The sequence below is a fragment of the Notothenia rossii genome (assembly GCF_949606895.1).
Source record: "Notothenia rossii genome assembly, chromosome: 12".
NCBI classification, from domain to species: domain Eukaryota; kingdom Metazoa; phylum Chordata; class Actinopteri; order Perciformes; family Nototheniidae; genus Notothenia; species Notothenia rossii.
The window spans coordinates 9,159,243-9,186,236 of record NC_136911.1 but is presented as its reverse complement, the minus strand read 5'-3'; the positions used below and the strand labels follow the sequence as shown (position 1 = coordinate 9,186,236).

Sequence of the window (26,994 nt, the reverse complement as noted above, 5' to 3'; positions counted from 1 at the left end):
TGAGCTGCTGAAACTTTATAATCCTGCACGTTCTCTTAGATCCTCTGACCAATGCCTGCTGGTCATTCCGCACACGCACTTTAAAACCAGAGGGGATCGAGCCTTTCAAGCAGTGGCCCCCAGACTGTGGAACGCGCTGCCACTTTCCTTGCGCACTTTAAACTCTGTGGAGCCTTTTAAAAAGCAGCTGAAAACCTTGTTGTTTAGACAGACTTTTAGTAAAGGTGAAGGTTCTTTTTGACAGTTTGTTTTATGTTTTGATGTTGTGTTTTGATGTGTATATGTAGCTGTGTGTTCCTTGTTTTGCACCATGTATTCTCCTTTTTATCGTGATCTCACTGTGAAGCACTTTGTGAATCCTTTCTGTGAAAAGTGCTATATAAATAAACTTTACTTACTTACTTTTACTGACACGGCCAATGTATGCTAATCCTATGGAGTATGAGAGTTTTTTTATAGACTTTTCTAGTCCAGATGAGCTTTTATTGGACTGTTAAGGGAAGATTTATGCATGATAAGAGCCAAGCATTGCAATACAAACATTGGATTGACACGCTGTTATTTAAGAAATGTATACACGTTTTATTATATTGCTACCAAGATAACACCTCAGATATCAAGCTCTCCAAGGCACTCAAAATAGACAAGATCAATCTTTTATATGCAGTATTGAATGTCTCCTCACTCATCGTCCCGTTGAACTTCTCCTTTTCGTCGGCACGTTGAACTTTTCCTTGTCGCTCATCGTGCCGTTGAACTTGTACTCGTCGCTCATCGTGCCGTAGTACTTATCCTTGTCGCTCATCGTGCCGTTGAACTTATCCTTGTCGCTCATCGTGCCGTTGAACTTATCCTTGTCGCTCATCGTGCCGTTGGACTTATCCTTGTCGCTCATCGTGCCGTAGTACTTATCCTTGTCGCTCATCGTGTCGTAGTACTTATCCTTGTCGCTCATCGTGCCGTTGGACTTATCCTTGTCGCTCATCGTGCCGTTGGACTTATCCTTGTCGCTCATCGTGCCGTTGAACTTATCCTTGTCGCTCATCGTGCCGTTGAACTTATCCTTGTCGCTCATCGTGCCGTTGAACTTATCCTTGTCGCTCATCGTGCCGTTGAACTTATCCTTGTCGCTCATCGTGCCGTTGAACTTATCCTTGTCGCTCATCGTGCCGTTGAACTTATCCTTGTCGCTCATCGTGCCGTTGAACTTATCCTTGTCGCTCATCGTGCCGTAGTACTTATCCTTGTCGCTCATCGGGCCGTTGGACTTATCCTTGTCGCTCATCGTGGCGTTGAACTTATCCTTGTCGCTCATCGTGCCGTAGTACTTATCCTTGTCGCTCATCGTGCCGTAGTACTTATCCTTGTCGCTCATCGTGCCGTAGTACTTATCCTTGTCGCTCATCGTGCCGTTGAACTTATCCTTGTCGCTCATCGTGCCGTAGTACTTATCCTTGTCGCTCATCGTGCCGTTGAACTTATCCTTGTCGCTCATCGTGCCGTTGAACTTATCCTTCTCGCTCATCGTGCCGTTGAACTTATCCTTGTCGCTCATCGTGCCGTTGAACTTATCCTTGTCGCTCATCGTGCCGTTGAACTTATCCTTGTCGCTCATCGTGCCGTTGGACTTATCCTTGTCGCTCATCGTGCCGTAGTACTTATCCTTGTCGCTCATCGTGTCGTAGTACTTATCCTTGTCGCTCATCGTGCCGTTGAACTTATCCTTGTCGCTCATCGTGCCGTTGGACTTATCCTTGTCGCTCATCGTGCCGTTGGACTTATCCTTGTCGCTCATTGTGCCGTAGGACCTATCCTTGTCGCTCATCGTGCCGTTGGACCTATCCTTGTCGCTCATCATGCCGTAGTACTTATCCTTGTCGCTCATCGTGCCGTTGAACTTATCCTTGTCGCTCATCGTGCCGTTGAACCTATCCTTGTCGCTCATCGTGCCGTTGAACTTATCCTTGTCGCTCATCGTGCCGTAGTACTTATCCTTGTCGCTCATCGTGCCGTAGTACTTATCCTTGTCGCTCATCGTGCCGTAGTACTTATCCTTGTCGCTCATCGTGCCGTAGTACTTATCCTTGTCGCTCATCGTGCCGTTGGACTTATCCTTGTCGCTCATCGTGCCGTAATACTTATCCTTGTCGCTCATCGTGCCGTAGTACTTATCCTTGTCGCTCATCGTGCCGTAGTACTTATCCTTGTCGCTCATCGTGCCGTTGAACTTATCCTTGTCGCTCATCGTGCCGTTGAACTTATCCTTGTCGCTCATCGTGCCGTAGTACTTATCCTTGTCGCTCATCGTGCCGTTGAACTTATCCTTGTCGCTCATCGTGCCGTAGTACTTATCCTTGTCGCTCATCGTTCCGTTGAACTTTTCCTCGTCGCTCATCGTTCCGTTGAACTTTTCCTCGTCGCTCATCGTTCCGTTCCACAACTGCTCGTCTACTTCATGGAGTACTGAAAAAACATTTGATGGACGTCAAAACAATAAATTATGTTCTCTAGACTTAAATCACAGCATGAATTATTCTGTAATAGTTCCTCAAGGGCTTGGTTACTTAATACATCCTGTTTTTGTAAAAAATGAGCAACTTTGGCTGCAAATTCAGCAACCAAACATTGATGCATGAACTTATAAAAGACATGCAAGTGGTTTGTTTTAGCTCATATACACACATTATTAACTTGCCATTGCTGCGTTTCAAATTAAAATCATACATTTCCCAGATTTCAGATCTTTTACACCACTTTTATGCGACACATACTGTTGTCTTTTTAGCCTTTAGAGCGCACCTTTGCCAGCGTCTTGCTCCAACATGGACTCCATCGACTGGAAAAGTGCAAAGGCTTTCTTTAAGGAGATCTCATTGGGAGACAGATCTGTAGGACACATTATAATTAAAGGTTAGTGTCAGACAGAGAAAAGAAACACTGCATACAATCAAATGTTTTCAACTCTCAGTCTCCTCTGCAGCTTATATTCACCAACTGGAAAACCAGAGACTGTGGACAGGAAACATGCTGTTAAATCAAACATTATTCCTTCATCTTCAACACAATTATCAAACAGGTAAATACCTCTGGCCAGACAAACAGTCAGCACACAGAAGAGCATCCAAACAGCTGCCATCTCTGCAGTTTTCCAAGAGAGTGTTGCCTGAGCACCAGCCAGCTTTAAAGGAGGGAAACCTCTAGCAGCTGCTGCTGATCAGCACTGATTGTCTCTCTGCACAGAGGAAAACACCATTTATCTGAGATTAAACTCTGAGAATGAGGAGTTTTTTCATGGAGCTTGTTGTGCATTTATGATTCGTAGAGACCATCATTTTAAATTCACATGTAAAAGAATATTGCATTTGAGAGGGTATACAACAAATAACAAGCCCTCCCCCGACACACAAAGATCTTTATTAACATTTTATATTGTTACCTAAAAACAATTAGAAATTATATAAATTATCCCAAATATCCTTCCTCTTCAGAAAACAAAAAAATTAATTAAAACCTTTTACAACCCCCTTCCCAAAACACATATTTTGTAGAAGAAGAAAAACAGGGTTATTCTGCTTTACAGCACTTTCAATGTTTTTCCTGTGCCCTATAAGTTATTTTTGCCCATTTTATTTTAATATTTTGCAAGGAATAAGCAAATGGGCATGTTGTGTTTTACAGCAGTGTGTTGTATAAACAACCTCTTAAATGTTGGAATCGACCAATCAGAATCAAGTATTACAGGAGGGAGTTGTTCATTTAATTTTAATTTTTTTATTGAATTTTTTGTTTTCTGAAGAGGAAGGATGTTTTCAAAACACGTTTAATCGAGTTTTTACCTCGTGTCAGATTGGATATGTGTGTCTAGATATATATACTGTATATATATATATATATATTAGGCATGGGCGGTATAATTTTTTTCATACCGTCATACCTTGCTGACATCATACCGTGGTATACGGTATATGACGGTATCAGTCCCAATTGAAGGGGTAATGTCAACAAAAAAAAATTTTTTTACTCACTATATCAACAGCCCCACCCAAAATATTTTCCACCAGCCGCCACTGACGGTATGACTTGGGTCGACTTGAGTGAGGTGGCGTTCGGCAGTAAATAGATGTTTCGAACGGTATATTATATGTTCGGTGTAAAATGCAGCCCGAGCCGGCAGACGCTCGCAAAGTGCCGCGACGTGCGCGCAAGTGCAAAACAAGGGCTGCATACATGACACATTGTGCAAATGGCTCATTTTGAGATCGGATACAGGACGCGTTTGTAGATGTCCGACGTTGTTTCCATAGTGAGCTAAGTTAACAATATATCATCATACATAAACATTTTCCGGGAGTAAATACTTGACTTATTGAATAAAGTTTGCTATATTCACTAACTAGTTTGGCAATATTATTCCGTGCATGTGTTAAAAACCTTATTTCCATTTGATTCATTGGATTACTCGCGTGAATGTTTAGCACGTAAATGCTTTCGTTTTTAAAACCGTCCGACCTCGACTACAAAACCATCAACCAGTTGCATAGGATTAAAAAATGTCAACACTCACTCACCCCGTCTTAAACATTCCCAAAGAAGTGCCTCTGTCTCTCGTTGTGCTGGATGAAGTCACTGGCGACGAGTAAACCCAAAATAGTCCCAAACAGGCGCAGAGGCATTTTTCTTTTTTACTAGTTGTCCGAGTTCGGGGCCGGCAAATGCTGCCGCCATCTTGCTCAGCTCAGCTCTGTGCTGAGCTCTGAGAGCGGGAAAGACGGACTGCCCTCCCCTGCCCTCTGCTGGCGCGTGCTGTGCATTACAACCAATGTCGTCCCTGTCAAAACTCTGTGTCAGTGTAATAGAATGAAACGCATCTGTGATTTGGCGCACAGTCTGTGACGTCACGGTATTGAAAATCATACCGACGGGATTTCGAAATACCCTGGTATACCGTAATACCGTCATACCGCCCAAGCCTAATATATATATATATATGTCTAGAGAGTTTTGGCTCTAATCATGCAACATTTCATACCGTCCTGTCGGGGATCAATGACAGAAATAATGACATTATAAAGCACTTAAATTATACGTAATAAAAGCTATTAGGTACTGCAGTTTACCCGTTAAAGCTTTTAGTTTGCGTTCAACTTTCAATCAATCCAAAGCACTGAACAACTAAGTTTCCTGATGTGCCAACATTAAAGACAATTCTCTATTAGATGCTATACATATTCAACTCCACTGTAATATAATGTATTTTAAAAGAGAAACTTCATTATTTGTCAACCCCAAATGTATAATTGGTTCATTATTGAGTGAGAGTTACTGTCCAAATGTTTATATCAGGGTGTCTTTGCTCTAAAGGGCCCCTACCAGTGGTTCATTTGAGCCGGATCCTGCCGGAACAGGATCCGGCACCTCTTCATTTTGGCCACCCTGTGTTCCGGCACCTATTTGGGCAGATCCGGTACCTCTCACAAAAAATAAAAATAAAAAATGGTTAAAATGAAATAAAATATGCAGATATTAATTTACAGAAAAAATCCCAAGAATTTCATGTCGTTTATTAAGATTAAGATTTGAAAGAGTCGGAGATCTGTGTTGACGCACTGAAAAGCTGGACCAATGGACAAACGTCTTTCACTTTTGAAATTCGCCACATGAGGAGCACGTCGCAGAGAGGAAGAAACGGTGATTCAATGCAAGCATGTCAAAAAGACAGTTAAATTGACTGTCTTTCTTCAAAAAGAAGGAAGAGGTAATAGACACTTCAAAACGAGTCAGAAAAGCCTCCACAAGCAGAGACGAGGGCAGCTGCAGCGGTCATGTTGATGGTCAAGACCAGGAGGAGGTTAGCGCCGCAACAGCTAGCCAGCTAGCTAACCGACAGCTAGCCAAGCCCGGGCAGGAGGCTGGCACCGTGGCAGCAGCGGGTCAGGTTCACCGCCAGCCGGAACAGGAGCCAGCTACCGTCAGCCAGGTGGACCACCAACAGCAACGGGTGGGTACCCTGGCATCAACTAGCCCGGTACAACAGCCGGAGCAAGAGGCGAGCGGAACCGCGACATCAGCTGGCTTACAGCAGGAAGATTCAGTAGGAGAGGAGAGCGCATTGAGCGTAGAAGAGTGTGGGACGTCCAGCGACAGGTCAGGGATGGGATGCACAACTGTTTGGACAGAAGCTCAGCTAAAAGTGAAGCAGACTTACTATCCCTGGCTTTTTAGGGGAAAATCAGGTTTGGGTTGCACAACGTGTAAGGCGGTGGGGACTTTGGGGGCAGAGAAGACGTCGGGGATGAAACTTGCAAAAGACTGGGTTTTATGCACAGTAACCTCATCTGCTTCCGATATTATAAAACAGCAACGCGCACTCAGAAAAAAAGTATTTGAACATGCCCGTACCAAGGCTCACCTAGCAGCAGCAAGCATTCTTGAAAAGGCAAAAGTGGACACTTTAGGACAGTCTATAATTAATAGTCAGTCTGAACAGATGGCCACTACAGCTCGCGTATTTCGCACGGCGTACAAGGAGGCTAAACGCCACCGTCCCGCATATGGCTTCGAACAGGAGATTGATTGCCAAGAATTAAATGGACTCGATATGGGGAGAATTTTACATTCCAATGTTGCATGTGTAAACATACAGAAACATATTTCTGAAGAAATGAAAAGAAAACTGTTTGAAAAAATAGTACAGTGCACTCCCAAAATCAGTGTAATGCTGGATGAGTCAACCAGTTTAAGCAAAAAGAGCTGCTTGATAATATACCTTAGGGCTCAGTTGCCTGATATGGACAAGCCTACAAAATGTTTTACTGAACTCGTAGAGCTAGATGATCTAACTGCTCAAGGTATTGTCCACAAACTGTTGTCTGCTCTGGAGCGCCTGCATTTGACACAGGATTTTCTCTCTAAGACCCTCATTGGAGTAACTTGTGATGGTGCTTCGGTTATGTTAGGGCGTAAAAGCGGAGTGGCGAGTCGGCTCCAGGCCATGTTCCCCAACATTACTGTGTGGCACTGCTCAGCCCACAGGCTTGAGCTTGCAGTCGCAGACGTAGTGAAAGAGATGGGTGCTATAAATCACTTTAAAATATTGATGGACAAGATATATGCACTGTATAGCACATCTAATAAAAATCGAATGGAGCTGAGAGAGTCAGCTGAGAGCTTGGATGTCCAGCTATGCAAAATAGGTCGTATTTTAGACACTAGATGGGTGGCATCAAGTTTTAGAACCGTTGAAGCAGTGTGGAAGAACTACCCAGCACTTTACAAGCATTTCAAAACTGCATCAGAAGATCCCTCCCGTAACAGTGTCACAAAGCAAACATACAGTGGGCTTGCTATGCGCTTATCTTCGCATGCGTTTGTGAACAATTTAGGCATAATGTGCGATGCATTGCAAGAATTATCTGAGCTCTCAGTCGAGCTTCAAAAACGAGACATTACCATCATTTCAGCACACAAGTCAATTTGTCGGGAAATCAGGGTACTTGAGGCCATGTCGGATCGGCCAGGTCGCTACACTGAACTGAGCCAAAGGGGAATTGAGGAAAACTCTTTCCATGGCATCACGCTGAATGGAGGAAAATCAAGCGACATATCACTCGACCCCAAGCAGTTTTTTCTAACTGTGGCCAAGAACTTGGAGGACCGTATGTTATCTCATGGAGGCCGGATGCCAGATAAAACTGGATATAACAAGTTCATTGAGGAGTTGAAGGTGCTTTACGCACAATACTGGCCCGAGGACGCAGGTGCGCTGTATGGAGAGACTGAGGTCGAGTCACTGTGTCAGCGCTTCAACATCGCCAACCCGCGCGCAGTCATACGGGCCTACAGAACGTACAGAGACTCAGATGGTAAAGACACCCCCGATGAGCTGATGGAGTTACTTGTTGCTGTCAACCGCATTCCCATTGCAAGTGCTGAATGTGAGCGCGGATTTTCTCAAATGAACTTGATTTGCACTCCCAACCGTAGCTCTTTGCTCACATCCACCATGTCATCTTTACTCTTCCTAAATCTTGTTGGACCCCCCCTGGCTAAATTCAATCCAGTCCCGTACGTGAGGTCCTGGGTGGCCAAAGGACACAGAAGTGCCACAGACACACGCAGTAAAAGCAGAAAAAAAGAGATAGAGGACAATCCGGACATGCTCGTGATGTGGGGTGTTTTAAACAACTAAATATGGTGAGCAAACATACTGTCTATTAATAGGCCGCCGTGCCAATCTTTGAATAGGCTTAATAAATATTTTTTTTACACGTTAAACCTGTTGAGAAATTAATTGCTGGCTGTATACTGAAGTCCCACCTGTGGTAATGTGGGCATTTGCCTATGTTGTGCGTACTAGCCTAAAAAATTATAAATTATCGTCATAACATTTATACCATGGATACTATTTGAAATTGAGGCTTGTAAGTCCCACAGCGTTGCAAGTGGACATTTTCATGTTGTTTTCAGCAACTTTTCTGTATACGTTCCGGGACCTGTACGCGTCTCGTCATCCCTGAGCTGTCATATGTACTTTGCGTTCCGGCACCTTATGATTTACAAATTAAGCACTGGCCCCTACTATGCTTTTTGTTGCTTACATAATACTGGACACATTTCAAAAACTGGCTGGTGGGGGCGGGGCAGTCCATACTTTTAAAAGACTTAAAATAGTCAACACTCAAGAAATTGTGTTTTTCAAGGATGGTACAGTGGTGGTATGAATGTGGCTTTCTGTTAAACACCTTGATAGCTCTCTTGTACAGCTGCTCTATGGGTCTTAGGTTTGTGGCAAAGGCAAACGACCAGTTTGTCAAACAGTATTCAATGTGGGTTAGAATCATACAGTGGAGGTATGACTTTGCAGCATTGAGAGTTAAAGGTGGGGGAGGTAATTTTGGAGAAACCAGCTAGAGTGCGCTAGAATTTTTAAATACACGGCCGGAAGAAATCTGCCACTTCCTTACAGAGCCCCTCCTCCAACACACACGAACACACACATGACCAATGAGGGCACGAGATAATTTGTGCACGGATGGAAAGCTGACAGGCAGGTATGCCATCCAGCTATTTTAGCCGGGGCAGCTAAAATGATTGGTCGTGCTTTTTACAGTATTACGGCTTCCACAGATGACATTTTTTTATGGATTTTTTGTCAAAGCACTTAAGATATTCATTGCTATCGGGATGTTAAAGAGCAACTTCCAGGTTAAAGAAACCTGTGAATAAATGTGTAGGAAAATGATGAATACACTAGATTTTCCAAAAATATACAGAAATATACACTACAGTGACATCTGGCGTCGTTTTTGTAAGAAATGTTCACTTCCGCATAAAAAAGCCTCGGCACGTGACCTCCCGAGTGTGACGTAACATGGGGGACACAAGGGGGAGAGCGGCCGGTGTAACGTATTAATAAACATGGATCCCAATGCTAGTTTCGACACAGAAGACACAGAAGAAGTTGAACATGAATTTTCGAATGCATATGACGGACCACAACCTTATAATTATGAGCCTGCTAGGCGTCCAAGAGACCAGGAGCAGCCAAGGATTAGAATGAATAACGGCCATCGGAGAGAAATTGAGCTGTGGTGTGAAGAAAACCAGTGGACAACTGGGCAGCTATCTTGGTGAGTGACCGGCGTTAGCTACAGAATGTTAGCTAACGTCACATCACAACATTGTAAAGTTAGCTATCATATATCAGGCTATAACTAAAGTAGCATTGATAATATAGTAACGTTACTGGCAGGACTATTGATACTGATCCATAACAAAAACTAATGCGCAAGTATCAGCCGTATCTCGCGTTACCTAATGCAACTCCACACTACGGTGCTGTGTACCGGAGGAGAGACGCGAGATACGGCTGATACTTGACGATCTGGCGGAGAAAGGTTGTGGAGCCTTCTTCTTCTTCTTCTTCTTCTTTTCTTTAATGGCGAATCGCTTCCACTTGGAGCATATATCGCCACCTACTGTTTAGTTATTAAATGTTCATACTAAATCCTTATCCTCAGACCAGTGCTTTTGAGGAATTTGAAGATCAGCTTGTTTGCTTCATTTCTTGATTTACTTTCAAATATTGCCTTGAAATCCATGTCCTTGATGTTGAGTTGTTCCAGTGCAGTTTTCAGAATGAATCTTTGTCTGTTATAGTCCGGGCAGCTAAAAAATACATGATGTATTGTCTCTGGTTGTTGGCAACCATCACAATTGCCATTTGGATGTTTTCCAATCAGATGCAGTGATGAGTTTAGTCCAGAGTGTCCCAATTTTATCCTGCTGTTGGTGCTCTGCTCTCTTCTACTACTCCCCCAAGTGCTTCCTGTTCCTACTTCCCTTTGTATCTGATATAAATGTCTTCCTTTGGTGTTACTGTCCCATAGTTTTTGCCATTGTTGCTTGATAACCACTTTAGTAAAATATTTGACTTCTGCTCTACTGATGGGTACCATAATATCAATCTGGTTTGCTTTCAAACCACATTTTGCCAGTTGATCCACTACTTCATTCCCTCTAATGCCCACATGCGCTGGAACCCACACAAATTGAACAACAATTCCCAGATGAACTAACCTAAACATGCTTTGTAAAATTTCATGTAAAATATCCTGACGACATTCTGAAGAGAAGTTGTTTTACTCTCCAGAGCTGCACTGGAGTCAGAGCGAATGACCACTCGCATTGGCTGTATTTCCTCTACCCACTGAAGTGCTAGAGAGATAGCCATCATCTCTACTGTATATACTGCAATGTGATCACTTGTACGCTTTCCCACTTTGACTTTTAACTCAGGAACATAACATGCACAACTCGTTAGACCATTTTCTGGATTTTTGGATCCATCAGTAAATATTTTTATAAAGTGCCCATATTGTTCATGTAGAACAGTGTTCACATAAGCCTGTACATTGAATTTGTTTTTCATTGAATGTACCCGTTTCAATAGTGATAAATCTACTATAGGTTGAGGTAGCAACCATGGTGGAACAGCTGATAACAACACCGTCGGACTAATATTCCATTCCTTAACTTTGAATTCCTTACATATTTCCGAAACACAAAAACAAAAACTTTCTTTTTTTATTTTGTTACTTTCCCAACTTGTTTGTACAGTTTGTTTAGTAGGGTGAGTATCTTTATGACCCTGTAGATTTGCCCAGTAATTAACAATTAACTGCTTTCTCCTCAAAGAAATAGGTACTTCTCCGACCTCTACCTGAAGTGCCGACACTGGTGTAGATCTTACTGCCCCACAGCATATCCTTAGTGCTTGTGCCTGGACTCTATCTAATTTTTGAAGAGAACAGTATGCAGCTGACCCATACACTATTAGTCCGTATTCTATGGCTGATCTTATTAAGGCCGTGTATACGTTCCTCAAAGCAGCTTTATCAGCCCCCCACTTAGTGCCTGCCAAGCACCTCATAACATTTAAACCCTTTTACCTTTATTTACTACTTTATCAATGTGAGTACTCCATGTGACTCTCTCGTCCAACCATATTCCCAGAAATGTAAATGTCTTCACTTTCTTTAGATCTTGTCCATAAATTTTTAACCTAACCTCCTCACGTATCCTTTTCCTCGTAAAAAATAAAGTTTCAGTTTTTTCCACCGACAATCTAAACCCCCATGTCAGAGACCAGCTTTATCAGATCCTACTTGTGTATATATATAATTGATCATGATAGAAAATAAAAGAGGACTGATGACACTCCCCTGCGGGGTTCCATTTTCAACTTCATGCCTTCGAGAATATGACTTGCCAACTCGGACTCTGATGGCACGGCCAAACAAAAAATCCATAATCCAATTATATACATTACCTCCCAGACCCATAATGTCCAGTTTTATTAATAATCCTTCCTTCCACATCATATCGTAAGCTTTTTCCACATCAAAGAATACAGCTACAACACACTCCTTGTTTGCTTGGGCTTTCCTGACTTCAGACTCCAGGCACAGCAGTGGATCTAAAGTACTCCGCCCTCTTCTAAACCCACTCTGATAAGGAGTCATTAGTTCATTTTTCTCAATGTGGTATGTTAGCCTTTCTGTTATCATTCTTTCCATAACTTTACACAAGTGTGATGTCAGAGCTATAGGTCTATAACTGCCTGGACTGGTTGGATCTTTCCCAGGTTTCCTAATAGGAATAATGACTGACTCTTTCCATATTATTGGCAGCTTCCCTTTCTCCCAGATCTTATTGTACATCTCCAGCAGCTTTCCTAAGGCAAAATCACTTAATTTGGTCAACATTATATAACGTACATTATCTTTCCCAGGAGCAGTCATTTTACACTTACTTAATGCTCTTCTCAACTCTTGAATAGAGAAAGGTATATTTACAACACTATTTCTTCATATACATTAGGATGCTCATCTAACACTTCCTGCCTCCTGATCTTACCTTCTTCTGTTAAATTTTCCGAAGAATGAACTTTGACAACATTTTCAGCTAGAATTTCTGCCTTCTCCAAAGCAGCAGTGGCAACTTCCCCTCCAATCTCTAATACTGGCAGGTTACTCTGATGTCTTATTCCCCTCATCTTCTTAATCATTCCCCATACTTTATCTAATGGTGTAGTTCTCCCAATACTTGAACAGAATCCTCTCCAACACTCACTTTTTGCTCTTTTAACAATGTTCCTTACCTGAGCCTGTGCCTTTTTATATTCTAATAAATTATGTAATGAATGTGTCTTTCTTAGCTTTCCAAACAGCCTGATTTTGTTTCGGATTGCATCATTACAGTCTTTGTTCCACCACGGTACCATCTTAACACATTTACCAAGTTTCCCAGTTTTATTCCCAATAGTTTGATTAGCGCTTTTAATTATATTTGAAGTAAATTGCTCATTTATTTAATCAATACTTTCTGCCATATCAATCTGATCCAATTCGTTATCGCACAATTTAGCAAACATCTCCCAATTTGCTTTAGAAAAAGTCCATCTCATGATACCGTCTAGCTCAACCACATGATTTATATCAAACTTGATTATAATCGGAAGATGATCACTCCCAATACTGTTATTTGTCAATACTTCCCAACTGCTACCAGAAGCTAATTCACTTGTTACAAGAGTTAGGTCGATCGCAGACTCTGTTCCATCTCTAAAATTGATCCTTGTACCTTGCCCATTATTTAAACAAACTAATTCCTTTGCCTCCATTAAATCCTCCACCACCTGTCCGTTGTAATCTGTTGATCTCCCTCCCCACATTGTATTATGTGCATTAAAATCACCACACCATATTATTTCATTTCCTTGGCAAAGACTGTCTAATTCCTCTATTTTGAGTTTATTACATGGATTATAAAAATTCAGGACACAAATTTTCCTTTTATTAATCCAAACTTCTACACCCACTATTTCTGAATCATGACTGTTCTTAAATGTTAGCCTATTATAAGACATTACTTATCTGATAAAGATTGCACATCCCCCTCCCTGGCCATCATTTCTATCTTGTCTTATAGCAGTATATCCCCCAATTATGAAGTCCAAATGAGTCTTCAGCCATGTTTCTTGAATACAAATAACGTCTGTTTTTTCTTTTAACTGATATATATAGGTCTTGAATTCTTGTCCATTTGCAATAAGGCTTCTAGCATTCCATTGCAGAATGAGAAAAACCATTCATCTACTCAATCTGTGAATCATCATTATTGGTGGCTAGCATTTCATGTATCATTTCAACGGTTATATCCTTTATCCCCAAGAATTCACCTGCTGCCTCCACTATTGTTTTCAGTCTTGACCTCTTTTTTGTCTGTTGTAACGCAACATTCACCACTTTTCCAATAAAGGCCACAAACTTGTACTTATTAACAATCAATGCATCCTCTCCTATCACACACTTATGTGAACTGGTTGTGGAGCCTCCGTTGATATGTCATTGTAAATGGCTTGATGGAAAGCAGGTGTGTAGTCGGGGAGGGTGCACAGCTGATTGCAGCAGGTGAGTGGAGGTTGAGCCCGGAGTCAGGAGTGACAGCCACCACGCACACACAAACAACACAGACAGGGGGAAACAAACAAACACAAAGGAGAAGGCTGGAGCAGTACAGCCACCACAGCGTTACCTAATGCAACTCCACACTATGTCTTACGGTGCCGTCTACCGGAGGGGAGAGAGAGAGAGCAGCGAAGGGGGGGGGGGGGGGGGGGGGGGGGTCGGGGGGAGAGAAGTAATACGGTTTCCTGATAAAGCTGTGGAGAGTATGTGCTGCAGGGAGGTGGATGCACAACGCACCCAGGAACGAACGCTAGCTCCGGTCCTTTTTACTGTGGACTCGATGTCCTGACAGGCTGGTATTTGTGCAACCTGCACAAACACAATATTGCACCACGATTACAAATGGTGAAATACAATGTAAAACCACTGAAAAATACCAGCTCCTTAAAACACAACCGCTCTACTCAACGCAACTCTACTATACCCATGGTCAGAGAGCGGAGATGTGTCCCCTGTGTGATGTAATATGACGCGTTTGACGTATGACCTTTAAAAAAAGCCGTTTTTAAGAGCAGAGCAGAAAAAGCAGTTTTTAAGAGCAGAGCTCAAAATTGCTCCTTTCCCTCTGAATTCCTGCCCTTGTGTATAGTTAGTTACGTGTCTGAGTCTCTGCGTAAAGATAGCATCTCTTTGTATACAATGTGGACAATTTATATGGTGTGATGGTTAGCACTCTGGAACCTTTCTTTGAGTACCCTGAAAAAAGCCAGCTTCTACATCTCAGGAGGATCTTGTAGCAGGATAGTGGTTGCACTATGGAAGATGAAGACTGACTTGAGAATAAGTCTATCAAGTCAAGGGAATAATCTGAGTGGCGTTAGGACAACAACCTGCTCCTTAACACCTCTAAAACCAAGGAGTTGACGATTGACTGCAGGAGAACAAAGAAGGAAGTCCACCATATGTATGGAGAAGTGGAAGGCGTGGAGAACTTCAAGTTTCTTGAAGTCAATATGTCAAAACATCTTACAAGGACCTCCAACACATCACACCGGGTTAAAAAGGCCCAGCAAAGACTCTACTTCCTCGAGAAAGTAAAACAAGCCAGGCTCCCACAGAAACTTTGTGAAGAAACAAGGAGATGAGTGGTAACTTGCTCACTCTGCCCTTTACCTCCTCACGAAAATATTTAAGTTTCCCCTCAGAAGATTAATGACTACTTGGGGAATTAAATGTTTTAAAATGTCCAACTTTTATATTAAATAAATCATGATTTATATCCCTTTATTCCCTGACTTGAAGGAGCATTACTTTCTGCTGCTTGGTAAATATTTAAGTCCACTTTTAAATTGCTACATGCTGCATTTTAAGACAATTATTCATGTGCACAATAATTACACTGTGCCATTCATATTTTAAAACAGAATAATAACTAAATGATGACGGGTGTTTATTTGCAAAAATCTTGAATTTCAACCTTGGAGATTTGTTAAGCTGGTAAAAATATAAACACCTTAGCACATAGAAGTGCATATGGACATCAGACTAACCTGCAATAAAGGCTGCATTTGGAAGGATTACAAGGTTTTCTAATGAACATTTCTCAAAACAGTGCACGTTTAGTCTTCTCCCTTTTACTGACACGGCCGGGCAATGTATGCTAATCCTATGGAGTATGAGAGTTTTTTTTATAGACTTTTCTAGTCCAGATGAGCTTTTATTGGACTGTTAAGGGAAGATTTATGCACGATAAGAGCCAAGCATTGCAATACAAACATTGGATTGACACGCTGTTATTTAAGAAATGTAAACACGTTTTATTATATTGCTACCAAGATAACACCTCAGATATCAAGCTCTCCAAGGCACTCAAAATAGACAAGATCAATCTTTTATATGCAGTATTGAATGTCTCCTCACTCATCGTCACGTTGAACTTTTCCTTTTCTTCGTCACGTTGAACTTTTCCTTTTCTTCGTCACGTTGAACTTTTCCTCGTCGCTCATTGTGCCGTTGAACTTTTCCTCGTCGCTCATTGTGCCGTAGTACTTATCCTTGTCGCTCATCGTGCCGTTGAACTTATCCTTGTCGCTCATCGTGCCGTTGGACTTTTCCTTGTCGCTCATCGTGTCGTAGTACTTATCCTTGTCGCTCATCGTACCGTAGTACTTATCCTTGTCGCTCATCGTGCCGTAGTACTTATCCTTGTCGCTCATCGTGCCGTAGTACTTATCCTTGTCGCTCATCGTGCCGTAGTACTTATCCTTGTCGCTCATCGTGCCGTAGTACTTATCCTTGTCGCTCATCGTGCCGTAGTACTTATCCTTGTCGCTCATCGTGCCATTGAACTTATCCTTGTCGCTCATCGTGCCGTAGTACTTATCCTTGTCGCTCATCGTGCCGTAGTACTTATCCTTGTCGCTCATCGTGCCGTAGTACTTATCCTTGTCGCTCATCGTGCCGTAGTACTTATCCTTGTCGCTCATCGGGCCGTAGTACTTATCCTTGTCGCTCATCGTGCCGTTGAACTTATCCTTGTCGCTCATCGTGCCGTTGGACTTATCCTTGTCGCTCATCGTGCCGTAGTACTTATCCTTGTCGCTCATCGTTCCGTTGAACTTATCCTTGTCGCTCATCGTTCCGTTGAACTTTTCCTCGTCGCTCATCGTTCCGTCCCACAACTGCTCGTCTACTTCATGGAGTACTGAAAAAACATTTGATGGACGTCAAAACAATAAATTATGTTCTCTAGGCTTAAATCACAGCATGAATTATTCTGTAATAGTTCCTCAAGGGCTTGGTTACTTAATACATCCTGTTTTAGTAAAAAATGAGCAACGTTGGCAGCAAATTCAGCAACCAAACATTGATGCATGAACTTATAAAAGACATGCAAGTGGTTTGTTTTAGCTCATATACACACATTATTAACTTGCCATTGCTGCATTTCAAATTAAATCATACATTTCCCAGATTTCAGATCTTTTACACCACTTTTATGCGATACATACTGTTGTCTTTTTAGCCTTTAGAGCGCACCTTTACCAGCGTCTTGCTCCAACATGGACTCCATCGACTGGAAAAGTGCAAAGGCTTTCTTTAAGGAGATCTCATTGGGAGACAGATCTGTAGGACACATTATAATTAAAGGTTAGTGTCAGACAGAGAAAAGAAACACTGCATACAATCAAATGTTTTCAACTCTCAGTCTCCTCTGCAGCTTATATTCACCAACTGGAAAACCAGAGACTGTGGACAGGAAACATGCTGTTAAATCAAACATTATTCCTTCATCTTCAACACAATTATCAAACAGGTAAATACCTCTGGCCAGACAAACAGTCAGCACACAGAAGAGCATCCAAACAGCTGCCATCTCTGCAGTTTTCCAAGAGAGTGTTGCCTGAGCACCAGCCAGCTTTAAAGGAGGGAAACCTCCAGCAGCTGCTGCTGATCAGCACTGATTGTCTCTCTGCACAGAGGAAAACACAATTTATCTGAGATTAAACTCTGAGAATGAGGAGTTTTTTCACGGAGCTTGTTGTGCATTTATGATTCGTAGAGACCATCATTTTAAATTCACATGTAAAAGAATATTGCATTTGAGAGGGTATATCAACTACAACAAATAACAAGCCCTCCCCCGACACACAACGATCTTTATTAACATTTTATATTGTTACCTAAAAACAATTAGAAATTATATAAATTATCCCAAATATCCCTCCTCTTCAGACAAATAAAAATTCAATTAAAACCTTTTACAACCCCCTTCCCAAAACACATATTTTGTAGAAGAAGAAAAAGAGGGTTATTCTGCTTTACAGCACTTTCAATGTTTTTCCTCTGCCCTATAAGTTATTTTTGCCCATTTTATTTTAATATTTTGAAAGGAATAAGCAAATGGGCATGTTGTGTTTTACAGCAAAGTGTTGTATAAACAACCTCTTAAATGTTGGAATCGACCAATCAGAATCAAGTATTACAGGAGGGAGTTGTTCATTTAATTTTTATTTTTTTATTGAATTTTTTGTTTTCTGAAGAGGAAGGATGTTTTCAAAACATGTTTAATCGAGTTTTTACCTTGCGTCAGATTGGATATGTGTGTCTAGATATATATACTGTATATATATATATATATACAGTGGGGCAAAAAAGTATTTAGTCAGCCACCAATTGTGCAAGTTCTGCCACTTAAAAAGACGAGAGAGGCCTGTAATTTTCATCCTAGGTACATTTCAACTATGAGAGACAGAATGGGGGGAAAGAATCCAGGAAATCACATTGTAGGATTTTTTATGAATTAATTGGTAAATTCCTCAGTAAGATAAGTATTTGTTCACCAACAAACAAACACGATTTCTGGCTCTCACAGACCTGTAACTTCTTCTTTAAGAGCCTCCTCTGTCCTCCACTTGTTAACTGTATTAATGGTACCTGTTTGAACTCGTTATCAGTATAAAAGACACCTGTCCACAACCTCAAACAGTCACACTCCAAACTCCACTATGGCCAAGACCAAAGAGCTGTCAAAGGACACCAGAAACAAAATTGTAGACCTGCACCAGGCTGGGAAGACTGAATATGCAATAGGTTAGCACTCTGGAACCTTTCTTTGAGTACCCTGAAAAAAGCCAGCTTCTACATCTCAGGAGGATCTTGTAGCAGGATAGTGGTTGCAATATGGAAGATGAAGACTGACTTGAGAATAAGTCTATCAAGTCAAGGGAATAATCTGAGTGGCGTTAGGACAACAACCTGCTCCTTAACACCTCTAAAACCAAGGAGTTGACGATTGACTGCAGGAGAACAAAGAAGGAAGTCCACCATATGTATGGAGAAGTGGAAGGCGTGGAGAACTTCAAGTTTCTTGAAGTCAATATGTCAAAACATCTTACAAGGACCTCCAACACATCACACCGGGTTAAAAAGGCCCAGCAAAGACTACTTCCTCGAGAAAGAAAAACAAGCCAGGCTCCCACAGAAACTTTGTGAAGAAACAAGGAGATGAGTGGTAACTTGCTCACTCTGCCCTTTACCTCCTCACGAAAATATTTAAGTTTCCCCTCAGAAGATTAATGACTACTTGGGGAATTAAACGTTTTAAAATGTCCAACTTTTATATTAAATAAATCATGATTTATATCCCTTTATTCCCTGACTTGAAGGAGCATTACTTTCTGCTGCTTGGTAAATATTTAAGTCCACTTTTAAAGTGCTACATGCTGCATTTTAAGACAATGATTCAAGTACACAATAATTACACTTTGTGCCATTCATATTTTAAAACAGAATAATAACTAAATGATGACGGGTGTTTATTTGCAAAAATCTTGAATTTCAACCTTGGAGATTTGTTAAGCTGGTAAAAATATAAACACCTTAGCACATAGAAGTGCATATGGACATCAGACTAACCTGCAATAAAGGCTGCATTTGGAAGGATTACAAGGTTTTCTAATGAACATTTCTCAAAACAGTGCACGTTTAGTCTTCTCCCTTTTACTGACACGGCCAATGTATGCTAATTCTATGGAGTACGAGAGGTTTTTTATAGACTTTTCTAGTCCAGATGAGCTTTTATTGGACTGTTAAGGGAAGATTTATGCATGATAAGAGCCAAGCATTGCAATACAAACATTGGATTGACACGCTGTTATTTAAGAAATGTAAACACGTTTTATTATATTGCTACCAAGATAACACCTCAGATATCAAGCTCTCCAAGGCACTCAAAATAGACAAGATCAATCTTTGATATGCAGTATTGAATGTCTCCTCACTCATGGTCCCGTTGAACTTTTCCTTTTCGTCGTCACGTTGAACTTTTCCTTTTCGTCATCACGTTGAACTTTTCCTCGTCGCTCATCGTGCCGTTGAACTTATCCTTGTCGCTCATCGTGCCTTTGAACTTATCCTTGTCGCTCATCGTGCCGTAGTACTTATCCTTGTCGCTCATGGTGCCGTTGAACTTATCCTTGTCGCTCATGGTGCCGTTGAACTTATTCTTGTCGCTCATCGTGCCGTAGTACTTATCCTTGTCGCTCATCGTGCCGTTGAACTTATCCTTGTCGCTCATCGTGCCGTTGAACTTATCCTTGTCGCTCATCGTGCCGTAGTACTTATCCTTGTCGCTCATCGTGCCGTTGAACTTATCCTTGTCGCTCATCGTGCCGTAGTACTTATCCTTGTCGCTCATCGTGCCGTTGAACTTATCCTTGTCGCTCATCGTGCCGTAGTACTTATCCTTGTCGCTCATCGTGCCGTAGTACTTATCCTTGTCGCTCATCGTGGCGTTGAACTTATCCTTGTCGCTCATCGTACCGTTGTACTTATCCTTGTCGCTCATCGTGCCGTTGAACTTATCCTTGTCGCTCATCGTGCCGTTGAACTTATCCTTGTCGCTCATCGTGCCGTAGTACTTATCCTTGTCGCTCATCGTGCCGTAGTACTTATCCTTGTCGCTCATCGTGCCGTTGAACTTATCCTTGTCGCTCATCGTGCCGTTGAACTTATCCTTGTCGCTCATCGTGCCGTAGTACTTATCCTTGTCGCTCATCGTGCCGTTGGACTTATCCTTGTCGCTCATCGTGCCGTAGTACTTATCCTTGTCGCTCGTCGTGCCGTAGTACTTATCCTTGTCGCTCATCGTGCCGTTGGACTTATCCTTGTCGCTCATCGTGCCGTTGAACTTATCCTTGTCGCTCATCGTTCCGTTGAACTTTTCCTCGTCGCTCATCGTTCCGTCCCACAACTGCTCGTCTACTTCATGGAGTACTGAAAAAACATTTGATGGACGTCAAAACAATAAATTATGTTCTCTAGGCTTAAATCACAGCATGAATTATTCTGTAATAGTTCCTCAAGGGCTTGGTTACTTAATACATCCTGTTTTAGTAAAAAATTAGCAACGTTGGCAGCAAATTCAGCAACCAAACATTGATGCATGAACTTATAAAAGACATGCAAGTGGTTTGTTTTAGCTCATATACACACATTATTAACTTGCCATTGCTGCATTTCAAATTAAATCATACATTTCCCAGATTTCAGATCTTTTACACCACTTTTATGCGACACATACTGTTGTCTTTTTAGCCTTTAGAGCGCACCTTTACCAGCGTCTTGCTCCAACATGGACTCCATCGACTGGAAAAGTGCAAAGGCTTTCTTTAAGGAGATCTCATTGGGAGACAGATCTGTAGGACACATTATAATTAAAGGTTAGTGTCAGACAGAGAAAAGAAACACTGCATACAATCAAATGTTTTCAACTCTCAGTCTCCTCTGCAGCTTATATTCACCAACTGGAAAACCAGAGACTGTGGACAGGAAACATGCTGTTAAATCAAACATTATTCCTTCATCTTCAACACAATTATCAAACAGGTAAATACCTCTGGCCAGACAAACAGTCAGCACACAGAAGAGCATCCAAACAGCTGCCATCTCTGCAGTTTTCCAAGAGAGTGTTGCCTGAGCACCAGCCAGCTTTAAAGGAGGGAAACCTCTAGCAGCTGCTGCTGATCAGCACTGATTGTCTCTCTGCACAGAGGAAAACACCATTTATCTGAGATTAAACTCTGAGAATGAGGAGTTTTTTCACGGAGCTTGTTGTGCATTTATGATTCGTAGAGACCATCATTTTAAATTCACATGTAAAAGAATATTGCATTTGAGAGGGTATATCAACTACAACAAATAACAAGCCCTCCCCCGACACACAAAGATCTTTATTAACATTTTATATTGTTACCTAAAAACAATTAGAAATTATATAAATTATCCCAAATATCCCTCCTCTTCAGACAAATAAAAATTCAATTAAAACCTTTTACAACCCCCTTCCCAAAACACATATTTTGTAGAAGAAGAAAAAGAGGGTTATTTTGCTTTACAGCACTTTCAATGTTTTTCCTTTGCCCTATAAGTTATTTTTGCCCATTTTATTTTAATATTTTGAAAGGAATAAGCAAATGGGTATGTTGTGTTTTACAGCAAAGTGTTGTATAAACAACCTCTTAAATGTTGGAATCGACCAATCAGAATCAAGTATTACAGGAGGGAGTTGTTCATTTAATTTTTATTTTTTTATTGAATTTTTTGTTTTCTGAAGAGGAAGGATGTTTTCAAAACATGTTTAATCGAGTTTTTACCTCGCGTCAGATTGGATATGTGTGTCTAGATATATATACTGTATATATATATATATATATATATTTATATATATATATATACAGTGGGGCAAAAAAGTATTTAGTCAGCCACCAATTGTGCAAGTTCTGCCACTTAAAAAGACGAGAGAGGCCTGTAATTTTCATCCTAGGTACATTTCAACTATGAGAGACAGAATGGGGGGAAAGAATCCAGGAAATCACATTGTAGGATTTTTTATGAATTAATTGGTAAATTCCTCAGTAAGATAAGTATTTGTTCACCAACAAACAAACACGATTTCTGGCTCTCACAGACCTGTAACTTCTTCTTTAAGAGCCTCCTCTGTCCTCCACTTGTTAACTGTATTAATGGTACCTGTTTGAACTCGTTATCAGTATAAAAGACACCTGTCCACAACCTCAAACAGTCACACTCCAAACTCCACTATGGCCAAGACCAAAGAGCTGTCAAAGGACACCAGAAACAAAATTGTAGACCTGCACCAGGCTGGGAAGACTGAATATGCAATAGGTTAGCACTCTGGAACCTTTCTTTGAGTACCCTGAAAAAAGCCAGCTTCTACATCTCAGGAGGATCTTGTAGCAGGATAGTGGTTGCAATATGGAAGATGAAGACTGACTTGAGAATAAGTCTATCAAGTCAAGGGAATAATCTGAGTGGCGTTAGGACAACAACCTGCTCCTTAACACCTCTAAAACCAAGGAGTTGACGATTGACTGCAGGAGAACAAAGAAGGAAGTCCACCATATGTATGGAGAAGTGGAAGGCGTGGAGAACTTCAAGTTTCTTGAAGTCAATATGTCAAAACATCTTACAAGGACCTCCAACACATCACACCGGGTTAAAAAGGCCCAGCAAAGACTACTTCCTCGAGAAAGAAAAACAAGCCAGGCTCCCACAGAAACTTTGTGAAGAAACAAGGAGATGAGTGGTAACTTGCTCACTCTGCCCTTTACCTCCTCACGAAAATATTTAAGTTTCCCCTCAGAAGATTAATGACTACTTGGGGAATTAAACGTTTTAAAATGTCCAACTTTTATATTAAATAAATCATGATTTATATCCCTTTATTCCCTGACTTGAAGGAGCATTACTTTCTGCTGCTTGGTAAATATTTAAGTCCACTTTTAAAGTGCTACATGCTGCATTTTAAGACAATGATTCATGTACACAATAATTACACTTTGTGCCATTCATATTTTAAAACAGAATAATAACTAAATGATGACGGGTGTTTATTTGCAAAAATCTTTAATTTCAACCTTGGAGATTTGTTAAGCTGGTAAAAATATAAACACCTTAGCACATAGAAGTGCATATGGACATCAGACTAACCTGCAATAAAGGCTGCATTTGGAAGGATTACAAGGTTTTCTAATGAACATTTCTCAAAACAGTGCACGTTTAGTCTTCTCCCTTTTACTGACACGGCCAATGTATGCTAATTCTATGGAGTACGAGAGGTTTTTTATAGACTTTTCTAGTCCAGATGAGCTTTTATTGGACTGTTAAGGGAAGATTTATGCATGATAAGAGCCAAGCATTGCAATACAAACATTGGATTGACACGCTGTTATTTAAGAAATGTAAACACGTTTTATTATATTGCTACCAAGATAACACCTCAGATATCAAGCTCTCCAAGGCACTCAAAATAGACAAGATCAATCTTTGATATGCAGTATTGAATGTCTCCTCACTCATGGTCCCGTTGAACTTTTCCTTTTCGTCGTCACGTTGAACTTTTCCTTTTCGTCATCACGTTGAACTTTTCCTCGTCGCTCATCGTGCCGTTGAACTTATCCTTGTCGCTCATCGTGCCTTTGAACTTATCCTTGTCGCTCATCGTGCCGTAGTACTTATCCTTGTCGCTCATGGTGCCGTTGAACTTATCCTTGTCGCTCATGGTGCCGTTGAACTTATTCTTGTCGCTCATCGTGCCGTAGTACTTATCCTTGTCGCTCATCGTGCCGTTGAACTTATCCTTGTCGCTCATCATGCCGTAGTACTTATCCTTGTCGCTCATCGTGCCGTTGAACTTATCCTTGTCGCTCATCGTGCCGTAGTACTTATCCTTGTCGCTCATCGTGCCGTTGAACTTATCCTTGTCGCTCATCGTGCCGTAGTACTTATCCTTGTCGCTCATCGTGCCGTAGTACTTATCCTTGTCGCTCATCGTGGCGTTGAACTTATCCTTGTCGCTCATCGTACCGTTGTACTTATCCTTGTCGCTCATCGTGCCGTTGAACTTATCCTTGTCGCTCATCGTGCCGTTGAACTTATCCTTGTCGCTCATCGTGCCGTAGTACTTATCCTTGTCGCTCATCGTGCCGTAGTACTTATCCTTGTCGCTCATCGTGCCGTTGAACTTATCCTTGTCGCTCATCGTGCCGTTGAACTTATTCTTGTCGCTCATCGTGCCGTAGTACTTATCCTTGTCGCTCATCGTGCCGTTGGACTTATCCTTGTCGCTCATCGTGCCGTAGTACTTATCCTTGTCGCTCGTCGTGCCGTAGTACTTATCCTTGTCGCTCATCGTGCCGTTGGACTTATCCTTGTCGCTCATCGTGCCGTTGAACTTATCCTTGTCGCTCATCGTTCCGTTGAACTTTTCCTTGTCGCTCATCGTTCCGTCCCACAACTGCTCGTCTACTTCATGGAGTACTGAAAAAACATTTGATGGACGTCAAAACAATAAATTATGTTCTCTAGGCTTAAATCACAGCATGAATTATTCTGTAATAGTTCCTCAAGGGCTTGGTTACTTAATACATCCTGTTTTAGTAAAAAATTAGCAACGTTGGCAGCAAATTCAGCAACCAAACATTGATGCATGAACTTATAAAAGACATGCAAGTGGTTTGTTTTAGCTCATATACACACATTATTAACTTGCCATTGCTGCATTTCAAATTAAATCATACATTTCCCAGATTTCAGATCTTTTACACCACTTTTATGCGACACATACTGTTGTCTTTTTAGCCTTTAGAGCGCACCTTTACCAGCGTCTTGCTCCAACATGGACTCCATCGACTGGAAAAGTGCAAAGGCTTTCTTTAAGGAGATCTCATTGGGAGACAGATCTGTAGGACACATTATAATTAAAGGTTAGTGTCAGACAGAGAAAAGAAACACTGCATACAATCAAATGTTTTCAACTCTCAGTCTCCTCTGCAGCTTATATTCACCAACTGGAAAACCAGAGACTGTGGACAGGAAACATGCTGTTAAATCAAACATTATTCCTTCATCTTCAACACAATTATCAAACAGGTAAATACCTCTGGCCAGACAAACAGTCAGCACACAGAAGAGCATCCAAACAGCTGCCATCTCTGCAGTTTTCCAAGAGAGTGTTGCCTGAGCACCAGCCAGCTTTAAAGGAGGGAAACCTCTAGCAGCTGCTGCTGATCAGCACTGATTGTCTCTCTGCACAGAGGAAAACACCATTTATCTGAGATTAAACTCTGAGAATGAGGAGTTTTTTCACGGAGCTTGTTGTGCATTTATGATTCGTAGAGACCATCATTTTAAATTCACATGTAAAAGAATATTGCATTTGAGAGGGTATATCAACTACAACAAATAACAAGCCCTCCCCCGACACACAAAGATCTTTATTAACATTTTATATTGTTACCTAAAAACAATTAGAAATTATATAAATTATCCCAAATATCCCTCCTCTTCAGACAAATAAAAATTCAATTAAAACCTTTTACAACCCCCTTCCCAAAACACATATTTTGTAGAAGAAGAAAAAGAGGGTTATTTTGCTTTACAGCACTTTCAATGTTTTTCCTTTGCCCTATAAGTTATTTTTGCCCATTTTATTTTAATATTTTGAAAGGAATAAGCAAATGGGTATGTTGTGTTTTACAGCAAAGTGTTGTATAAACAACCTCTTAAATGTTGGAATCGACCAATCAGAATCAAGTATTACAGGAGGGAGTTGTTCATTTAATTTTTATTTTTTTATTGAATTTTTTGTTTTCTGAAGAGGAAGGATGTTTTCAAAACATGTTTAATCGAGTTTTTACCTCGCGTCAGATTGGATATGTGTGTCTAGATATATATACTGTATATATATATATATATATATATTTATATATATATATATACAGTGGGGCAAAAAAGTATTTAGTCAGCCACCAATTGTGCAAGTTCTGCCACTTAAAAAGACGAGAGAGGCCTGTAATTTTCATCCTAGGTACATTTCAACTATGAGAGACAGAATGGGGGGAAAGAATCCAGGAAATCACATTGTAGGATTTTTTATGAATTAATTGGTAAATTCCTCAGTAAGATAAGTATTTGTTCACCAACAAACAAACACGATTTCTGGCTCTCACAGACCTGTAACTTCTTCTTTAAGAGCCTCCTCTGTCCTCCACTTGTTAACTGTATTAATGGTACCTGTTTGAACTCGTTATCAGTATAAAAGACACCTGTCCACAACCTCAAACAGTCACACTCCAAACTCCACTATGGCCAAGACCAAAGAGCTGTCAAAGGACACCAGAAACAAAATTGTAGACCTGCACCAGGCTGGGAAGACTGAATATGCAATAGGTTAGCACTCTGGAACCTTTCTTTGAGTACCCTGAAAAAAGCCAGCTTCTACATCTCAGGAGGATCTTGTAGCAGGATAGTGGTTGCAATATGGAAGATGAAGACTGACTTGAGAATAAGTCTATCAAGTCAAGGGAATAATCTGAGTGGCGTTAGGACAACAACCTGCTCCTTAACACCTCTAAAACCAAGGAGTTGACGATTGACTGCAGGAGAACAAAGAAGGAAGTCCACCATATGTATGGAGAAGTGGAAGGCGTGGAGAACTTCA

At 41.1% G+C, this 26,994-nt stretch overlaps 4 protein-coding genes across 4 annotated transcripts; all 4 read right to left on the bottom strand.

Moving 5' to 3' along the window:
• Positions 1 to 558: 558 nt before the first annotated feature.
• On the bottom strand, positions 559 to 3,143 carry LOC307026040 (uncharacterized protein). Its single transcript, XM_079661117.1, has 3 exons — positions 3,085 to 3,143; positions 2,800 to 2,886; positions 559 to 2,463 (listed from the first exon to the last, which is right to left on the bottom strand). The coding sequence occupies exons 1-3, from the start codon at positions 3,134 to 3,136 to the stop codon at positions 686 to 688; spliced, it is 1,917 nt and encodes a 638-aa protein (XP_079517243.1). The 5' UTR covers positions 3,137 to 3,143; the 3' UTR covers positions 559 to 685.
• A 12,620-nt stretch (positions 3,144 to 15,763) lies between these two features.
• LOC307026646 (uncharacterized protein) lies at positions 15,764 to 17,058 on the bottom strand. Its single transcript, XM_079662198.1, has 2 exons — positions 17,010 to 17,058; positions 15,764 to 16,674 (listed from the first exon to the last, which is right to left on the bottom strand). The coding sequence occupies exons 1-2, from the start codon at positions 17,041 to 17,043 to the stop codon at positions 15,923 to 15,925; spliced, it is 786 nt and encodes a 261-aa protein (XP_079518324.1). The 5' UTR covers positions 17,044 to 17,058; the 3' UTR covers positions 15,764 to 15,922.
• Positions 17,059 to 19,626: 2,568 nt separating this feature from the next.
• On the bottom strand, positions 19,627 to 21,131 carry LOC307026607 (uncharacterized protein). Its single transcript, XM_079662137.1, has 2 exons — positions 21,083 to 21,131; positions 19,627 to 20,747 (listed from the first exon to the last, which is right to left on the bottom strand). Exons 1-2 carry the CDS (start codon positions 21,114 to 21,116, stop codon positions 19,786 to 19,788), a joined length of 996 nt encoding a protein of 331 aa, XP_079518263.1. The 5' UTR covers positions 21,117 to 21,131; the 3' UTR covers positions 19,627 to 19,785.
• Positions 21,132 to 23,721: 2,590 nt separating this feature from the next.
• LOC307026535 (uncharacterized protein) lies at positions 23,722 to 25,196 on the bottom strand. The gene is made up of 2 exons (XM_079662016.1): positions 25,148 to 25,196; positions 23,722 to 24,812 (listed from the first exon to the last, which is right to left on the bottom strand). The coding sequence occupies exons 1-2, from the start codon at positions 25,179 to 25,181 to the stop codon at positions 23,881 to 23,883; spliced, it is 966 nt and encodes a 321-aa protein (XP_079518142.1). The 5' UTR covers positions 25,182 to 25,196; the 3' UTR covers positions 23,722 to 23,880.
• Positions 25,197 to 26,994: the final 1,798 nt, after the last annotated feature.